The sequence below is a fragment of the Numida meleagris genome, chromosome 2, assembly GCF_002078875.1.
Source record: "Numida meleagris isolate 19003 breed g44 Domestic line chromosome 2, NumMel1.0, whole genome shotgun sequence".
Classification (NCBI taxonomy): Eukaryota; Metazoa; Chordata; class Aves; order Galliformes; family Numididae; genus Numida; species Numida meleagris.
In genome coordinates this window covers 6,480,170-6,496,507 of record NC_034410.1, presented here as the reverse complement: position 1 = coordinate 6,496,507, position 16,338 = coordinate 6,480,170, and the positions used below count along the sequence as shown (strand labels likewise).

The 16,338-nt window shown below is 42.6% G+C and overlaps 1 protein-coding gene across 1 annotated transcript in view; it reads right to left on the bottom strand.

The window, feature by feature from the left end:
* Window positions 1-9,318, bottom strand: part of DPP6 (dipeptidyl peptidase like 6) — a 461,031-nt gene extending 451,713 nt beyond the window's left edge. The window contains exon 1 of the mRNA XM_021388076.1: window positions 9,141-9,318. Coding sequence (XP_021243751.1) covers window positions 9,141-9,191 — 51 coding nt within the window. The 5' untranslated portion in view covers window positions 9,192-9,318. The remainder of the gene's footprint in view (window positions 1-9,140) is intronic.

The following is a 16,338-nucleotide window of genomic DNA, read 5'->3' as shown; positions in this document are numbered from 1 at the left end:
TGATTTCTCCCTAAAAAAAACGTGCTTTTTCTTCCCATTTTTACTCACCCAGAGGCCTGGAGGCTAATACGATTCTCACTGATATGTTGTTACACCATGAAAAGCTGCTTCCTGGCACAGAGTGGGGTTATTTTCCTCTCTTCATTTGGTAAATAATAACTCCCTATATCTACAATGGGATTATATCCTATTTCACTTGCTTTAGTGAATAGACGAATAGAGCACCTTTGATTTCCCATAATTTTGCGCTTTTTTGCAAGGCTTTGGAGCATCAAGATTATTTTTTCCTATACTGAGTCAGAATTTTTTATTCCATTTTTCCTTTTACTGCTGATGCAGGCATAACGAACTCTTACTAATTTTACAGAGAAATCCAAAAAGCCATTAGGTTTTATGAAAAATATCTGTAACTTGTACTTACAGCCAGCAAAGTTAAACAATCCAAATCATGGTTAGGTGAGGTTTAGGGACAAATACATGCATAATTCATGAAAGCACACAGCCATTACTGGTAGCTCCATGGAATAAATAGTCCTTGGTAGACACCGTGCATTTGAAGGATGCACCATATTCATGCTAACAATGTGGAGCCAAATTGGTATTTATGGTGTACTCACAATCCATTCAATTCTTTTACCATTTGAACACACCAGTGAAATACAGTGTGATATTCTGTTTCAGTCACTGGCAAAAGATACACTGCTTCAAGCAGAGCGCCTGATAACCGGAGAGTGCAGAAGAGCTGATGACTGCACAGAGTCCACTAGGGATCTCGTTACGCCAATCTAATTAACCTGGAAAATGCTCAGCTAGCACTGTGCTCTGGGCTCGCACACAGATGGAAAACGGGCTGTTCAACTATTGTGTGTGCAAGACAGACTCCTTGTAACTCCCAAGTCATCAGAAACATTTAAGCATATGCTTACCATTAATGTTAAACAGGTGCTCAAGCACACTGCTGAACAGGGAACATAACAAGGAGCCTCTGGAGTATGTGCTTTTTGCTTTATTGCTACTGTATACATACAGTTCTAATTCATTTCCTTGGTTGCCCTCAGATATTACCAGCAGCCTCCTATCTGTACCTCTGTTAAAATCCAAATAAGAAAACAGGGGAGATGCTCTCTTTATACAAACAAGGCATAACTGTAAAACCCAAGATTCTGGAACCCAAAACCAAGAAACTATATTTTATTTTTTGAATTGCTGTTATCTTTAATAGATTTTGATTCATACAAGAAAGTCCAAGTCCAACTTAATAATACCTTCCTGAACAAAGATTTTAACAAATTATAAGTCTAAATGCAAATGGTTAATGTAAATGAAATTACAGAGAATAACAAAATCATCAGGTACCATAGCATGAGTTTTCCGTTCCTGTAAACAAAAATGAACAAAACAAACCAACAAACAAAAACACCCAACAAACAGTGAGATAAGGAAAGGTGCTGTCATACTGATACGAAGTACAACTAATTTCCGCTCTTCCCGCAGCAATTCACATACCCTTCATGCGGACCACAGATACAATTTTTAGTGCGGTCAATAAAATCCAAGCTCACGAGTAGTAATATTCCCACATTACAATCATTTGCTTTACAAATGAGATATTCCTAAGAGGTAATTTCAGCCCCCTCAAAGTTGGACGAGAAAGCATATTTTTCACATCCTCAGAGACAAAAGAGCAATATAACCTTATTTCCAGGTTACTTTAGTTATATCATATACTAGAGAAGAACTACTCAGTATTTACAGAAAACATGCCAAGCTATCATTTCAATTTTTCTTCATGGTTTTAATAACATAACTCCCAAATCATAAACAAATAGAAAGGTTACATTTCCAGAATGTTTCCTAGTTCATCATTGTCAGTAAAAACCTAAACAGAAGTGCAGGCATGCAGCATGCTCTGCTAAGCACCTGATGGGGAAACCTATGGGGTTCTCCATGGGGGACAACTCAGAAAATGAGATGAAGTAAAACCCTCAGAGTGCTTTCCTTAACCTGCAGTATCCACTGGGATAAATTACTTGTCCACCCTTTGTACTTTGTACCCTTCTTTATAACTCCCTTTACCTTTGATGGTTATTTTTTCCCCTCTCCGGTATATTTCAGTTTACAACCTTTAAAAAAGGTATTGAAAAACCGTAGTGACACAGAACATGGTGGGGTTTTGTGTTGAGATTCAGGTCTGAATGCACCTGAATCTCAGACAAATTTCTTATTCAGTTCAGCAGAGGCAGTAAACCCATTAAGTTCAGCAAAAGTTGTGCTTGAGTAAGTGCTGAATAATGACTACAGAATGAGGCCATCTAATGTGTGCCTGGAATTCATGCCAAGCCTGTCTCCACACACACCTGAGCTGATGAAGTCTTCTAGCCAGTATTCTCTAACTCAGGAGTGATATTCCAGTGTTCAGCACTTGGCTTACTGGACAGTGCTTCACTTGGGTATGCAATAGCCACCAGTGCAGCTAATCCCACTGCCTCAAACGACCGGTTCTCTCAAACATGCTTTGGCTGGGCTTTCAGGTGCATTTCAGAGTAACCTCTAAAGTCATTATCATGGTGGAAATAGCTCATACTTGATTATAAAGACAATAAATACCACGTTGCACCATCAAAGAGGCCTTATCACAGACAAAATCCTGGACAGATTGCTGGACATGCAATGAGTATGCAATTCTAACTTTCCTTGTAAGTGTACAGATTGTGAACCACCTATGTACAGTCGAGGGCAGAACTCAGATTTAGCAAGACATATAGTAATTCTCCCCCTCCACTGCTCCTGTTCCCAGGTTTTAATCTGACAGTGATGAAGAGAATACCTTTGGACATACAGTTCTTACAGCAAACATTCTATTCTTGGAAATCACCTGCAAGACATCATTTTCTTCCCAATGCATAGCATAAGCATTACAGGTGCCTCACAAATCTCCAGGACCTTACTGATACCACAAAGACAGTTACTGCAAAAGTAGAAATGTAACATAACCTTGATAACCCATTTCCAGGGCACCAAGGACATGGCAAATGCAGGCTTTCCTTAGTACAATGTCCTTAAGACAGCAGCAAATCCATAGCCATCTACAGGTGTACACATGCTATACCTGGGAACCAGTTACCTATGTATTGTCAGCATCGAGGCTCTAACAGTTTATATTTATTCTCTAAATTAGTTTGTTTTGTTTTTAATTTTATTCTCAACCGCAGCCTTTTTAAAATGAACAGCATAGGAATCTACTAAATGCAGTGCTCCACTGGGAAAGAATACCAAGCTTCATAAATTACAGTATTACGCATTAGTGGATTACACGGGATTTACAATACACAAAACAATTTAATAAATAGGCTTTGCTTGTTAATCTCACGTGAGTCACTGTTTAGTACAACAATGTTCAACAACACACAAGCAAACACACAGACCTAGAAAATCGAATGAACATATTGAGTTTATGATGGCATTAGACCATTTGGATTAAGTTATCTTAAAGCCACAGGTACATTATAATGTTCTAAGGGTCCTCTGTACACATGCAAGTCACAGAACAAGCAGTTTCTGCAGCAAGATGGCATGTGGCTGAGATGGAGCTCCTCTGCTGCTATGCCTGGACTGCAGCACTGGGAGACCCAACACACTTCCACGCAAGCATGCTGAGACTTGGAAAGAGTAAAGTCCTAAATATGAAGCTCATGTATCCCCACAACCCACTGCAGATGGCTGGCAAGCCCTGGTGCAGAGCAGTACTTGTCTCAAACAACAGCAAAGACCAACTGCATGTGTAGAGCCTGCCTATGTATAGCCATGTCTATATTTAAGCAACAGACTCAAGCTTTAGATACCAGCAGGGTAGATGTTTATGGCTCAGCCAGTACCCTCATCTTTAATAGTGTCAATGGAGAGAAACTGGCACTTGAGTACAATTCCTGTGGTCCATTTGACACATCCACATGAAGACGGGATGAATCATGCCCCAGACTCCACTGACTAATCCAATTATAAAGAGTGCCTAGGCTGACTACATCAGATGTAGATGTCTACATTGAAGAAGCCAACATTTAGTCAGAGGAATCCTATTTCTATCTTGTTCTAATGAAGAACTTCAAGAGCCTGAGAAACTACAGCACTCCCAACAGAGGCTGTTCCAGCAGTTACTCACCTTCCCTATAAAAATGGGGCACTTTTTTTTCTAGTCCAAAGTTCTCTGACTTCAACTTCCAGCTTTTGAGTTTTGTTCTGCCTTTGTCAGCTACATTAAATAGCCTGTTGCTATTAGAGTTCTAGTACCAGTTAGAGGCATGATTCAGCATGATCTTCCTCTTTATGTAGTTCAACCAATACCACTTGAGCGCAAAGCCCTGCCAAGAAATTCAACCTGTGGGATACACAGGAATGATGCTTGGTGCAAGGGAACATACTGTGAATTATCTTCTGGAGGTTAAAAGACTCATTCCATAGCACAGACTCTCTCTCTCCATTCCCCACACGAAGACATATCTAAAGGGACACTGCACATTAAGAGGGCTACATTTGGATCCCACTGGATATTTCCTCTTGGAGCTCTCTGCCATCCCACTTTAAATGTGCAAACACTCTTAATTTCCATCAGCAACTGACATGACATTTGAACAGTCGCAGCACATCTCACAGCTTTTCCACTGGGCACAACACAGCAATCTCAGTAACTCCTTTGGACTGTGCCCTCCACTGCATGTATTATCCTAACAAAAAGAGAACACTTTTTCTCCTTTATGCTTGACCCAGAAAGGATACCAGACTGCTACAGCCCTCAAAACACAACCTACCTCTCACAAAGCAGCACAGCCAAAGATGTTCTGCTGCAATTCTTGCTGTTGTTTAGCAGTTTCATTTCTACCTGACTTAAAACTTCAGCTGGAGTCATGATAGCTCATCAGGGAACAGCTACAGTTCCCTTGTTTTCAGGTCTGGAGGCCCCTTTTTCAGCCAAAGTAGTAGATAACTGATGGATAGTACACAAAATCTGGACAGCATTTGGTTTCTAAATCAAGTGGGATCAGAAGCAGAGGGAAGGACAAAGTGGCAGGTAGACTGTGCTGGAGCACAAACTCCACCACTCACTCAGCGTGGCAGTTTCACGAAAGATTAATCTCTGTGCAGCTTCTTTACCCCATGGTAGGCCAGCTGCATTCTTGGCTGAGAAACATCACACCATGTATGTTTCAGTGTGAAGTGATGGATCACTGCACACGATAAACCTGCAGATAAAATTCAGCAAATAAGGGAAATTACAATGGAACGTCCATCTCTTTTATTTATGTTTTTAATATGAATTTACTGCTCTTCAGAGGCACCAGGAAAACAGAAAGGGCAGGAGGAAAGCTGGATTTTGTGTTTGGCAGCTCCAGTGTGTCTCCAGGAAGACACAGAAGGAACACACCAAGGATGGCAGCTCCAGCTTCGCGCCATTTGTACCCTTGAGGTCTCTAATGCCTCAGAGATGCCAGCAGAGTCTCTAGGTGAAAACACTCACCACCAGGCTTGCTTTTATTTGTTTTTATATAACCACTCAAGCTGCAGCTATCAGAGTCAGGATTTAAACGGCCAAACAAAACATCTAAATCTCCAGATTCTTCTAGAAGTCCCCCCAGTGAACCAGAACAGCCTTTTCTGCCCCATTCATATATATATATATATTATTTTTTTTTTAAACAAAGTAGAAAAGTAGCACATTTATCAGAGTTTCTCTTGGTAGTTTCCAGTCATTAGGGAAGATGTTGCCTAGATTGAAATTCAGAATGAGTTTCATAGCCACATCCTTCTAACAGAGATAGCTGGCTACAGCAGCGCTCACTGCTCTCGCTGTCAACTAAAGACGCCCAAACAACAGGATGATCACATACAGCAGATTCAATTTTGCATCACAAAACCCTATGCACTTTCACTAAGCTCATTTTCTCTGCTCACCTACGTGTCTACATCCGAAGGTAGTAGCTCCTCTTTATCTTCATTGTAGCTCTACCATTTTTGTTCTTCGGCTTTGCATCGGTGTACATAAGAGGAGAATATGACACTATGCTAAAGGTCTTTAAAATAGGTCTGTTTAATGGATTTTCTTGCAAATCCACTTTAAAAAAAAAAGAAAAGAAAAAACGGAAAGATCTTGTGTGCATGATAGATCAGTCCCAGGGGAGATAAAGGCAAGAGCAGAATAAAACCAGTGGAAGTGTAGTTGATATTACCGTCCCTTACTTGACAACTGAATGTGTAGAGGAATAACAGGAATATTTTAACAAAATAAATTATATAGCTGCACCTCCAGTTAGGATCATATGTAAGTGCATTAATTTAATCTCCGAAAGTGATGTACTTTTTTTCTCCAAATCCTACTGTTGCATATTAACTAGAAAGAGACTGTGAAAAACTCACTGGATGTGTTAGTTGTTACTGTAGGAAACCATTGAGTATTAATCACTTCCAATAGTATTTATGTAGAATTAAGAGAAATCTCATTGTAAGAGAGTGAACTATTTCGGTAAGTTACATTCCCTTGGCTCAAGTGATGAATGGGAAATAGTGCAGTAAAACAAAAATAGGCACCTTTCCAGGTAAGCGTTGTTTAAAAAGCCAAAACAAAGCTCTGATGAAATACTGTCACAAGGATAAAAACATTTATCTCAGTGTCACAAGACTGGCTGGTTTTTGCTGGTCTAATTAGGTAATAAAGAAGTCACAGGTGTAGTAACTCCATGAGGTATCACTGCACTTTAAAAGGGCCCATTGGGTAGCCAGGGAGCAGCATGCCACATTATCACTTGGTGCCACATCACTTTAAAAATGAAATAGCTCAGTTTAAGAAAGACTTCTAAAGAGAAGAAAATCAATATATAGTTAGAAGCTTGTCCAGATTCTAAGCAACAGGAAAACTGCCAGAAAACAAACAGACAAACAAAAAAATAAATAAAAAGAAGAAAACCACAGTGGGCTTTGAATAGTCAATGATTTCTCAAATTCTGGTAGGCAATTAAAGCAGCGCACAGCATAGTGCAGCCCCTGGGACTCCACACGTATCCCTCCCCTACTTTCAGTGACTGCCAGGTGCATAAGAGAAGACACTCAAAACAGTAGGCTTAGACAGGACCAGTCCAGGACTCTAGCGCTAGCTGAAACAAAGTGATAAATAGATAAAAAGAAATATACTACTGTTTTAATTTTAAAAAAAAAAAAGCTTAATAAAAAGAGCAATGGAAGTACTAACCTTAACTTGCTATAGAGCTTTCATTGAAAGCACACCTGAGATTTGAGGATTAGTTCTTGCCTTGAAGTATGAAACCTCTCCAAACATTTTAAAGCTGAAATATTCACCTAAATTTAAGTCTTGCTTAAATGAACTGCAGATCCAGTCACAACTATAGACCAAATTAGCACAAAAACCAGCTGTGTATTTTAGGTGGCCCATAAAAACACAGGCATTAATTAAAGAAATCATCTGTGTCAGTATAACAGCTTCCTTGTCTCCAGATCTCATTGGTGGCATTGGCACTCAGGTCAGGGAAACCACCCTGTACCAAACAGTAAGAAAGAAACAGCTGTGACACAGCAGCCTGGGGGCTGGATCCTGCCCCATTTGAATCAAAGGAAAAAACTATAGTCTCTGGCAGAAGGTTTCGAATTGTGGACAGCCCCTGGTACACATCTCTGCATGCAGATCGATCACTCCAGCCTGTGCTCATCTCGCAGAGGGGTGTGGATGTGGATCCATTTTGCTGACCAAAAACCCCAGCAGAGGCAGCACTGGGGAATCCCTGCCTGCTCATCATGCCCTGACTTCAGAGACCAGCAAGGAAAACGTGTGCAAGGGTTTTACCAATTCCGTGACACTGCCTATGTAAATTAGGCGAATCCTTTACTTTAAACACACAGTGCCATCTGAAGTGGTTAATTATTTCTTCTTAGTGGTATTGTACATCATCATCACAAACTATAATGACCTCTAGGATCAGCAGCTTAAGCAAATAATAATCTCCCTTTCCCCGTGTTACAAAAGTTGCAGCACCAGAAGCACTGCAATATTTCCAGGCATTTCAGAGGCGTAATGAAAGGAGTACGATGCAACCACGCTCTGCAGTTCTCCTGGAAAAATGTTTGCACAAGTTCCCATTCAGTTCCCTTAGTTGAATTCACAGGTCACATAGCATTGCACCTTCCTCTTAAGAACTACCACTGGAAAAAGTAGCGTTATTGGACATGGAAAAAGAGGCATTACCTCAAAAAGCCAGCAAAGCATTTTACTATGGAATCTAATTAAAGGATGGAGAACACTTTGGCCCCCTCTTGAACACGTCAATGCAAAGCACGAGAGAGACGCATGCAACCATTTGTATTAAACACTAACATCCCCGCTCAAAGGGTAGGTGAAATCTGAGCGCTGCTCTTGGCAGAGGGAGGGGACAGGAGACCAACAGGTCCCTCCACGCCGGGGAAATAGTTTTGGCAGCGAAGTGCCCTGCAGACGCACCGCTGCCCACCCCAGCTGTGGGAGCAGCCCCGCATGAGGAACACATCGCACCCCCGGTGCCCCCAGCGGGTCAAGCCGGCAGGCAAAACACACCAATATATTTCCATCAGCACAAGATGGCAACCAGCACTTCCTCCGAGGAAGCAGCTGGCTTTTTACTGTTATTATTATTTTTTTTTCCCCCACCTTAAGGGAGGGAGCTGATTTAAAAGCATCCCGAGTAGGTTTCGTGAAAACCAGCACCACGATCAGCCTTTCCAATAGTAATGCCAAATGAAACACGAGGCAAACCACCACCACCACCACCACCCCTCACGTCCCCCAGCACACATACACGCACGCACCGCAGACATCAACTTGGCGAAGTTGGCCGTGCCGGAGCGTGGTACCGACCCAGCGCCCCTCTACACCCCACCCCTCCCAAACAGGGACCTCACCGCAGCCTCCGCACCCCGAGTCCCACCCCGAGGAATGGGCGCTGAGCAGACATAGCCCCTCGCTGAGTCCTTCCCCCCCCGCCTCCAACACAAAGGGACCCCGCAGCGACCGTGCAGAGGACGTCGGGGGTGTGGGAGCACCGAGCACGAGTGGGGACCCCGCCGCTTACTTACAGTCACTGGAGGCGGCGGCGGTAGCCACTTACCATCATGTTCCCCTGCATTTTAGCGGTTTGAAACATTGCCTTTTCCTTCATTTTTGCTGTATGTGTGTGCGTGCGTGCGCTGCTCTCCCGGAGTTACTTAATCCAGCGGCTGGATCACTTTAGCGAAGAGCCAGCGTGCACTTGCGATGGCTTTTTGGTGTGGAGTGGAGGGAACTACGAGTAGCAGAGGGGGAGGGTGCTGGCGTGCTTTTTCCCTTCCCCACCCTTTCAATCTATATTTTTCCTTGCCCGACCCCCACCCCTCAATAAATAAACAAATAAATAAATAAAGCAGCTCCTATCAGATGGGAAGGAAGGGAGGACTGGAGGGGCAGCCAGGCTCAGATCAACCCCCCTCCCCTCCAGCTTCAGCTCTTGCCCTGTGGGTGCCTGCGGGGCGGGCAGGAGGGAGCCGCACGCCCGCCCCTCGCTCCGGCCATGCCTGGGCCCGGGGGTCCCACCGAGCCCTCCGCACGCCGTGAGAGCCCGCTCGCAGATTGGAGGGGAGAAAATGATAAATAAAAAGAAGGAGATGGGAAAGGGCGGAGTGGTGGTGCCGCCCCCCAGTCCCCCGGCCGCGCCCGGCTCGCTGCTCTCCCGGGGGGTGCACACGCTTTTTACAAACAGGAACCGGGGATGGGGTTGCGGAGGGGGAGGGGGGAACGGAGCCGCCTCTCACAGCGTTAACTGTTCACCGGCTTGGGCCAGGCCATGGCTGATGCAAGGAGGGTGAGGAATGGAAACACCGCGGGTTATAGCGGGGAGCGCACGCCGCGTTCCCGTGGCTGCGGCCCGGCCCCGCTGCACCCCCTGCCCGGAGCCTCCGGGATACGCTCGGCAGAGTCTGGGGCAGGGGTGTGCCCGGCCCGCTGCCCCCAAGGTGGTACGTGGGGTGCGGTTTGAGCCCCTTCGCATCCCACGTGCACAGGGGAAGCCGGAGCTCAACCCCATGGTGGGGAAATCATAGAATCATTAAGGCTGAAAAAAACCAAGATGATTAAGTCCAACCTTTGACCCATCACCACCATGCCCACTAAAATGTGTCCCTCAGTGCCACATCTCCACGGTTCTTGAATGCCTGCAGGCATGGGGACTCCACCACTCCCCTGGGTGGCCTGTTCCAATGCCTCACCACTCTTTCAGAGAAGAAGTGAACAGGGAAGGCCACAGCCCCCATGTTTGCAGCAAAACCTTGGCCGCACCCTTTATTCCTAGCAGCTTTCCCATTTTTCCTGTGGTTTTTTACCCGTGTGAGCTCTGGGGAGACCTCTTGTCTCCCACCCAAGCTGCCCTGCTGAGTGGCCACTGGAAGATATTCCCATCCTGCCACCCTTGTGGGAATACGCCCCTTGGTGTGGCTTTCCAGAGACAGCCATGCCACCCATCCTAAAGGCTCACACCTCAGCCTGCGCACGTGAAACATTCCTTCCAAAAGAGCTGTGTCTTCTTCTATCTTCTTTTATTGCATGTGTACAATTTGTCTGGAAATAACAATAACAGGAGAATTAGATGCCCATCCATTTCATTTGCGATGGACACAGCTGCTTCTGAAGTTGCATGCTCCAAAGAAGAGAAAAAAACTTAATAGAGGAAATGATTTGCTTAAATAGCTGAGAAGGAAAACCAAGAAGAAAAAGCAGAAAAAGTTGAAGCCAGAAACTCTCTTGTCATCCAAGGTTTAATCATGCCAATGGCTAGAGTAGAAGCTTTCTTTTTATCCACCAGGTCTTCCACGAGTCCTTTTGTTGTGCACATCTTTAGCGCCTTCAACTCTGGTCCTTCACAGTTTGTAATGTTGTTTTCCCATGGGCAATGGTCATGCCCTGGAAACAGAAAACTGTGTGTGCAATCCCATAGTGTTCCTCACACTGTTTTCTGAGGATCCACCTGTGTGAGCTCTTCTTCTGCAAAAATGTCACCCCTCACTTGCAAGTCTCCATTATCTTCTCCGTTATCTTTATTTCCAAACTGCTTACACCTGATACATTGTGCCTCTTGAGTAGGAAGCTCTTCATTATGTTTCTCAAACTCCTGTCTCTTGTTTTCTTTTCTTCAGTTTTTTATGTTTTATCAAGCAGCTCCTGTTGCATCGCAGTATTTTACCCTCAGGTGTTTTAATTATGTATGAATGCAGAACATTTGTTATCCACTTCACAGTTAGTAGTCCCATTTGCCTCTTGCTTTACTTTATATACCAATAGAATTACTTAACGTATATTGAACTCTGGCAATAGCATCTTTTGGATGTTTTCCCCTCAGCTTTGGCATAATGCAGCTATTGGGTTTGCCTGACTATTTTCGTTTAAATTACGCATTGTTGGCATAACCACGGCAATTGCCTTGATTAAAACAGCTTTGTTTAAAGTCAAAACTACAGGCAAAATGCTTAGTTTCACCTTTGACACCATCCAGTTGTTGAGGGTTTTTTATTATTATTAAACACCAACCATGGTGTTTAATGCAGGAAGGACCTGAGATTTCTTCCACATTTCTGTAGGGAACATTTCTGACTTTGAATGATGCAGAAAGAGAAGCAATCACCCCACAACCGAAGGCAGTAGTAACATGAATTAAGGAGCTAAACAGCTTGCTGGTGGCCATCCTGAAATCAAGGCCAAAAATCTACCCCAGGGAGCCTCAATATAAAGTGAAAATGTTTCTTAAACATATTGGGCTTTCTATTAGAGGAAAACTGTCAGAATCTGTGATTTCTGCATTTGTTGGTTTAAACCCGATTTACCTCCTTTGTCAGCAGAGTTACTTCTCATATAAACACAGGAAAGTTTAGCTCAGACTCAGCTGGATCTCAACCTCAAGACCTTAAGTGAAATCACTGTACAATTATATATATGTATATGCTTACAAATATATTTGGCAATCTATTTCTATCTAAGGTACGTATCGGGAGAAAAACCCTGGGAACTCAGGCCTCTATTTATACCTGATCCATAAATTTTCTCTATATCTCAGGTACTATGACAAAAACAACATGGCATCTTCATCTGCCAACATTTCTACAGGTTATTTTGAGGAAATGTACTTTTCTCACTTCCATCACAGAATGCAATACATGAAAAAAAAACTGCCTTATAGAAATTTTATTCTTTGTAGGTTACAGTACTCTGATGCAGACTTTCTTTGTCTGAAAAGGGAACACAGGCTACAGTGCTTACATCCTATTGATAGTACTTTATTTAAAGCTATGATAAGAGAGCGGGAGAATTTATTTTATGAAATAAAACCCATTCATTGTATTTGATGCTGGCTCTCCTTCTCACTAGCCAAAACAAGTCTGGGAACAGTCCTGAATAGAAGGAAAGAATTAATTTCACACAATATCAGCTGGCTGCATAGCACAGACTTTCCTTTATTCTGTATTTTTAAAGAAGTACTTTAAGGATGTAAGACTGCAGACAAATACAACAGCTGTTGAACTGAAAGGATTTCACTGTTTCCCCTTAATTTAAGGTTACTTTTTCTTCTCCCCAATAAAAGAATTGATGTAATTTCAAAATATAACGAACAGCATTTTCTTCTCAGTCAAACGCATTTGTAAGAATTCCATCTCCTTCCTGTCAGCCTATCCAACAAGTCGGTGCTCAGGATTCTCTTCAGTCTAATTTTGAGACTACACTTTCTAAGATCATTCAAAGTCATGCTACACCTCCACCACTTCTTCCTGTCCCTTACATCCCGACAGACTCAGGTCACAGCACTGTGCATACTTACTCCTTCTGTGGGGCCAGTCGGTTCAACAGAGCACTGGGAAAGTCTATTTGTACTTCCTGCCATGCACCAGTTTGCCATGGGAACATATTCTGCAGAACTTGAAAATACTTACCTAGCCTCAAATCTAAAATAACACTGGAGTTTCAGTCAACCAACTTTTCCTCTCCATAGACACCGACTAGCTCTGTGGTAGTGTTTTGTCATAGAAACACTGAGAGGGAACCCAACCCAAATGCATGAGATCAGGGGATCATTCAGGCTAGTAGGACCTCCAGATCTTCTTCTCAGTTAGGATCATCTCTGATGTTAGCCCAAACTGTTCAGGGCCTTATCAAGTCATAGCCTGAAATCCTCCAGAGATGACAATGGCACAGCCTCACTGGGCAACTCATTCCAATGGTTGACTGTACTCATGTGAAAGAAAAATAAATGCTTATAATCTGGCTGAACCTCCGTTGTTTCAGCATATGCCCATTGCCTCTCATTCTCCTGCCCTGCCTAACTGGGTAGAGGCCGGTTCCACCTTCTTGATAACGTCCTCAAAGGACTGGAAAGCTGCTGTCAGGTCCCTCCAAACTCATCTCTTCTTCATGCTGAACAAGTCTGGCTCCCTCAAGGGCTAAGTGCTCCAGAGCCCAACCATCTCAATGTCTCTGCTGAACTTGCTCCAATTTGTCTTTCACTGAGCCCAGACTCGGACCAAGTGCCAAGGAAAGGAGATAATCACTAATGGAAAGATGACCTGTAGTACTTGCTTTGCTATTATTTATAGCATACAAAGGAATGGGATTGCTGATATCCCAAATAAAATGAGTGAGTGTAAAATTGTGCAAACCTAATGGAAGCCAGGGACAGAACTTTATTAATAGTAAATGTGTTCAATAATGGTATTTGGTAATACAATACTGGAGAAAGAATTACAGCAAGAAACCTCTTTTTTAATTCCTAAAGTGGACCATTTTTGAGCATTCTGCTAGCCATGCCCTGCTACATGTCTATTCTGAAAAACTTAAACTATGCTGGAACCTTGCCCATGTATTAAACATAAACATGAGGACAGCTGTAGTGACGACTTCTTCTCATGAAGAGAAGACATTGAAGAGACAGATAAAGCAAATATTATGTTAAATAAAGATAAAAATTACTTCTGAGAATCCCTAATTCTTCAAGAAATTAGAATAATGACAGAACAGCTGCTGCTAAAAAGCTAACACTTGCTACTTTTCACTGCATGAAGGTACTTAAGCCATTTTTGCTAACCCAAACAGGAGATAAATGGCTGAAAATGGGAAAATTATGTTATCTCAGACATTCTGAGGAAAAAATAATACAATAGGAACCGCTGAATTTCCAAATTATTTGTGGTGCTACTGCCAAAACCGTGCCACATGGTGACATTCTCCACCCTTCCCCATGTCCTCCACCTTACCTCTTTGCTAGCAGCCATTCACTTCTCATCTCCTTGCAGAGGCACAACCTCACCCAGTGAGATGCAGAACTAAGGAACTTCACATCCGCAGGGAATCTGCAACAACATAGCTGAAAAAAGTTGCATTTGAGAAAAGACTCACAGGTGTGTTCCTGTTACTGCAGTAAGAATGTATTTTCTCAAGGTATAGCTGGCCAGTTTAGTTGGCACACACTAACTCCATTCTCGGAGAAACAGTGACACTATTCAGACACTAAATGACCATGCATGTGCTTTGACATCTAGCTCCTAGAAAGCAGGGTAATCCATTAGATTCACCAGGGACGTGACTTGAGACTCATCACCTCTGGACAGCTACCTGGAATGCAGTCAACTCCCCATTATCTGCAAGTGAATTATTCAGCTGCAAACAGACCATAACATTGCTACAGGGATCCCTAGCTTGTTTTCCTGTAGTCCATGATAAACCACGGAGCTTACAGGCTCACGTGGGGCACTGCCTTCATGCTGTTATGCTGCCATCTCAACTACAGACACTTGTACAGTTGCACAGTTGCAGTGCACTTCATAAAATGGTATGAGATGGGAGATCTCACACTAAGAACCAGATAGCAGTAATGGATGTATACAGCTACTGGCCCACATGTCCTGCATTTCTACTTTATTAGGTAGAAGCACCTAGGAATACTTTTCAAATTTTGAACTGAATACCATTCTCTGGTGCTGTCTCATGACCTCTACGAAGTACACCTGTGGCATTAATACAGCATATACGAAGTGAGACTCAAATGAGTGCATATGGACATACATGCCCATATGGAGCACGTGAGGTTTCTTGCTAAAACTGGAAGTGTATATACATCATAGCACATCTTGTGCGTGAGGCAACATAGACAGCTGCAGGCTAGGACAGTAGGATCCAGGACTGCTGCTAAAAACTATGGATTCCCCTTTGAAGCTTCTCTTTCTTCACATTTCTAGCTTCTAAACTCCATGAATGAAAGCTAAAAATACACAGAATTCAAATAATTACTTTTTCATGAATGAAATCGATTGTTGAAGTTGCCAAGGGATTCAGAGCAGGAGGAAATGTATTCAGAATATAATTTCTTCATAATGAAATGGCCTATGAAATTTAAATATATGTGAATGCTAGGAAAATTGAATTGATTGATTGCTAGGAAAAGCAATCTGAGATCTTGCTTTTCAGGCATGTACCGCTTCTGGTTAAACAGACACAGTATGTTTAAAACTTTAAAAACTACGAGTTCTGTCATAGAAATGACATGCACTGTATTAGTATCTTCTAGCAAGTATTCTCAGTATTAAATGGACTTTGAATTTCCAGTTGGACTTCATGAATTTCATTGTGTAAGCAATGCATCACACTGTCCACTAAACTAAGAGTATGCTGTGCTACTCAGTTCTCCCAGAATAAGAAGGTGCGTCAGAGTTTAAAAAATATACATGTATACTAAACATATGGAAGCATAACTAAAACATGGTTTGGTAAAAGCAATGTGTGCACTAAGATTTCCCATTAACACTGAATTGAAAATGTTGACAGACTTATGCTAAAAAGTGAAATTTTGTTACGCAATGGATTTCACCCTCTAAAGCAATTTTAATTTCACTACTATTCTGATAGTTACATATTTTAATGAAAATTACATCAAGGAGGCATAAAGCATTAGCCCCTTCACTCAAGTGTTCACTGCTGACAGTGATTCCAGCCAAGCTGGAAAGATATCAAAACCACAATTCCTGGAAGCAAAGAGAATCTCACATATTGGCAAGAAAATGCCAAGCATTAAGATCCAAGCAAGCTCATCCTAATGAAAAACCCCATGGCAAGGGAGTTAGAACTAGATGACCTTTAACGTCCCTTCCAACCTAAGCCATTCTATGATTCTATGATTCCATTCTATTAAATGAAGTCCTGCTGTTGAATCTCACAGCTATGACGAGATTCCAACCATAACGTCTCCTTCAACATGAAATACCATAAGTCAAACTAACTATTGGTAAAAATAAATAAAT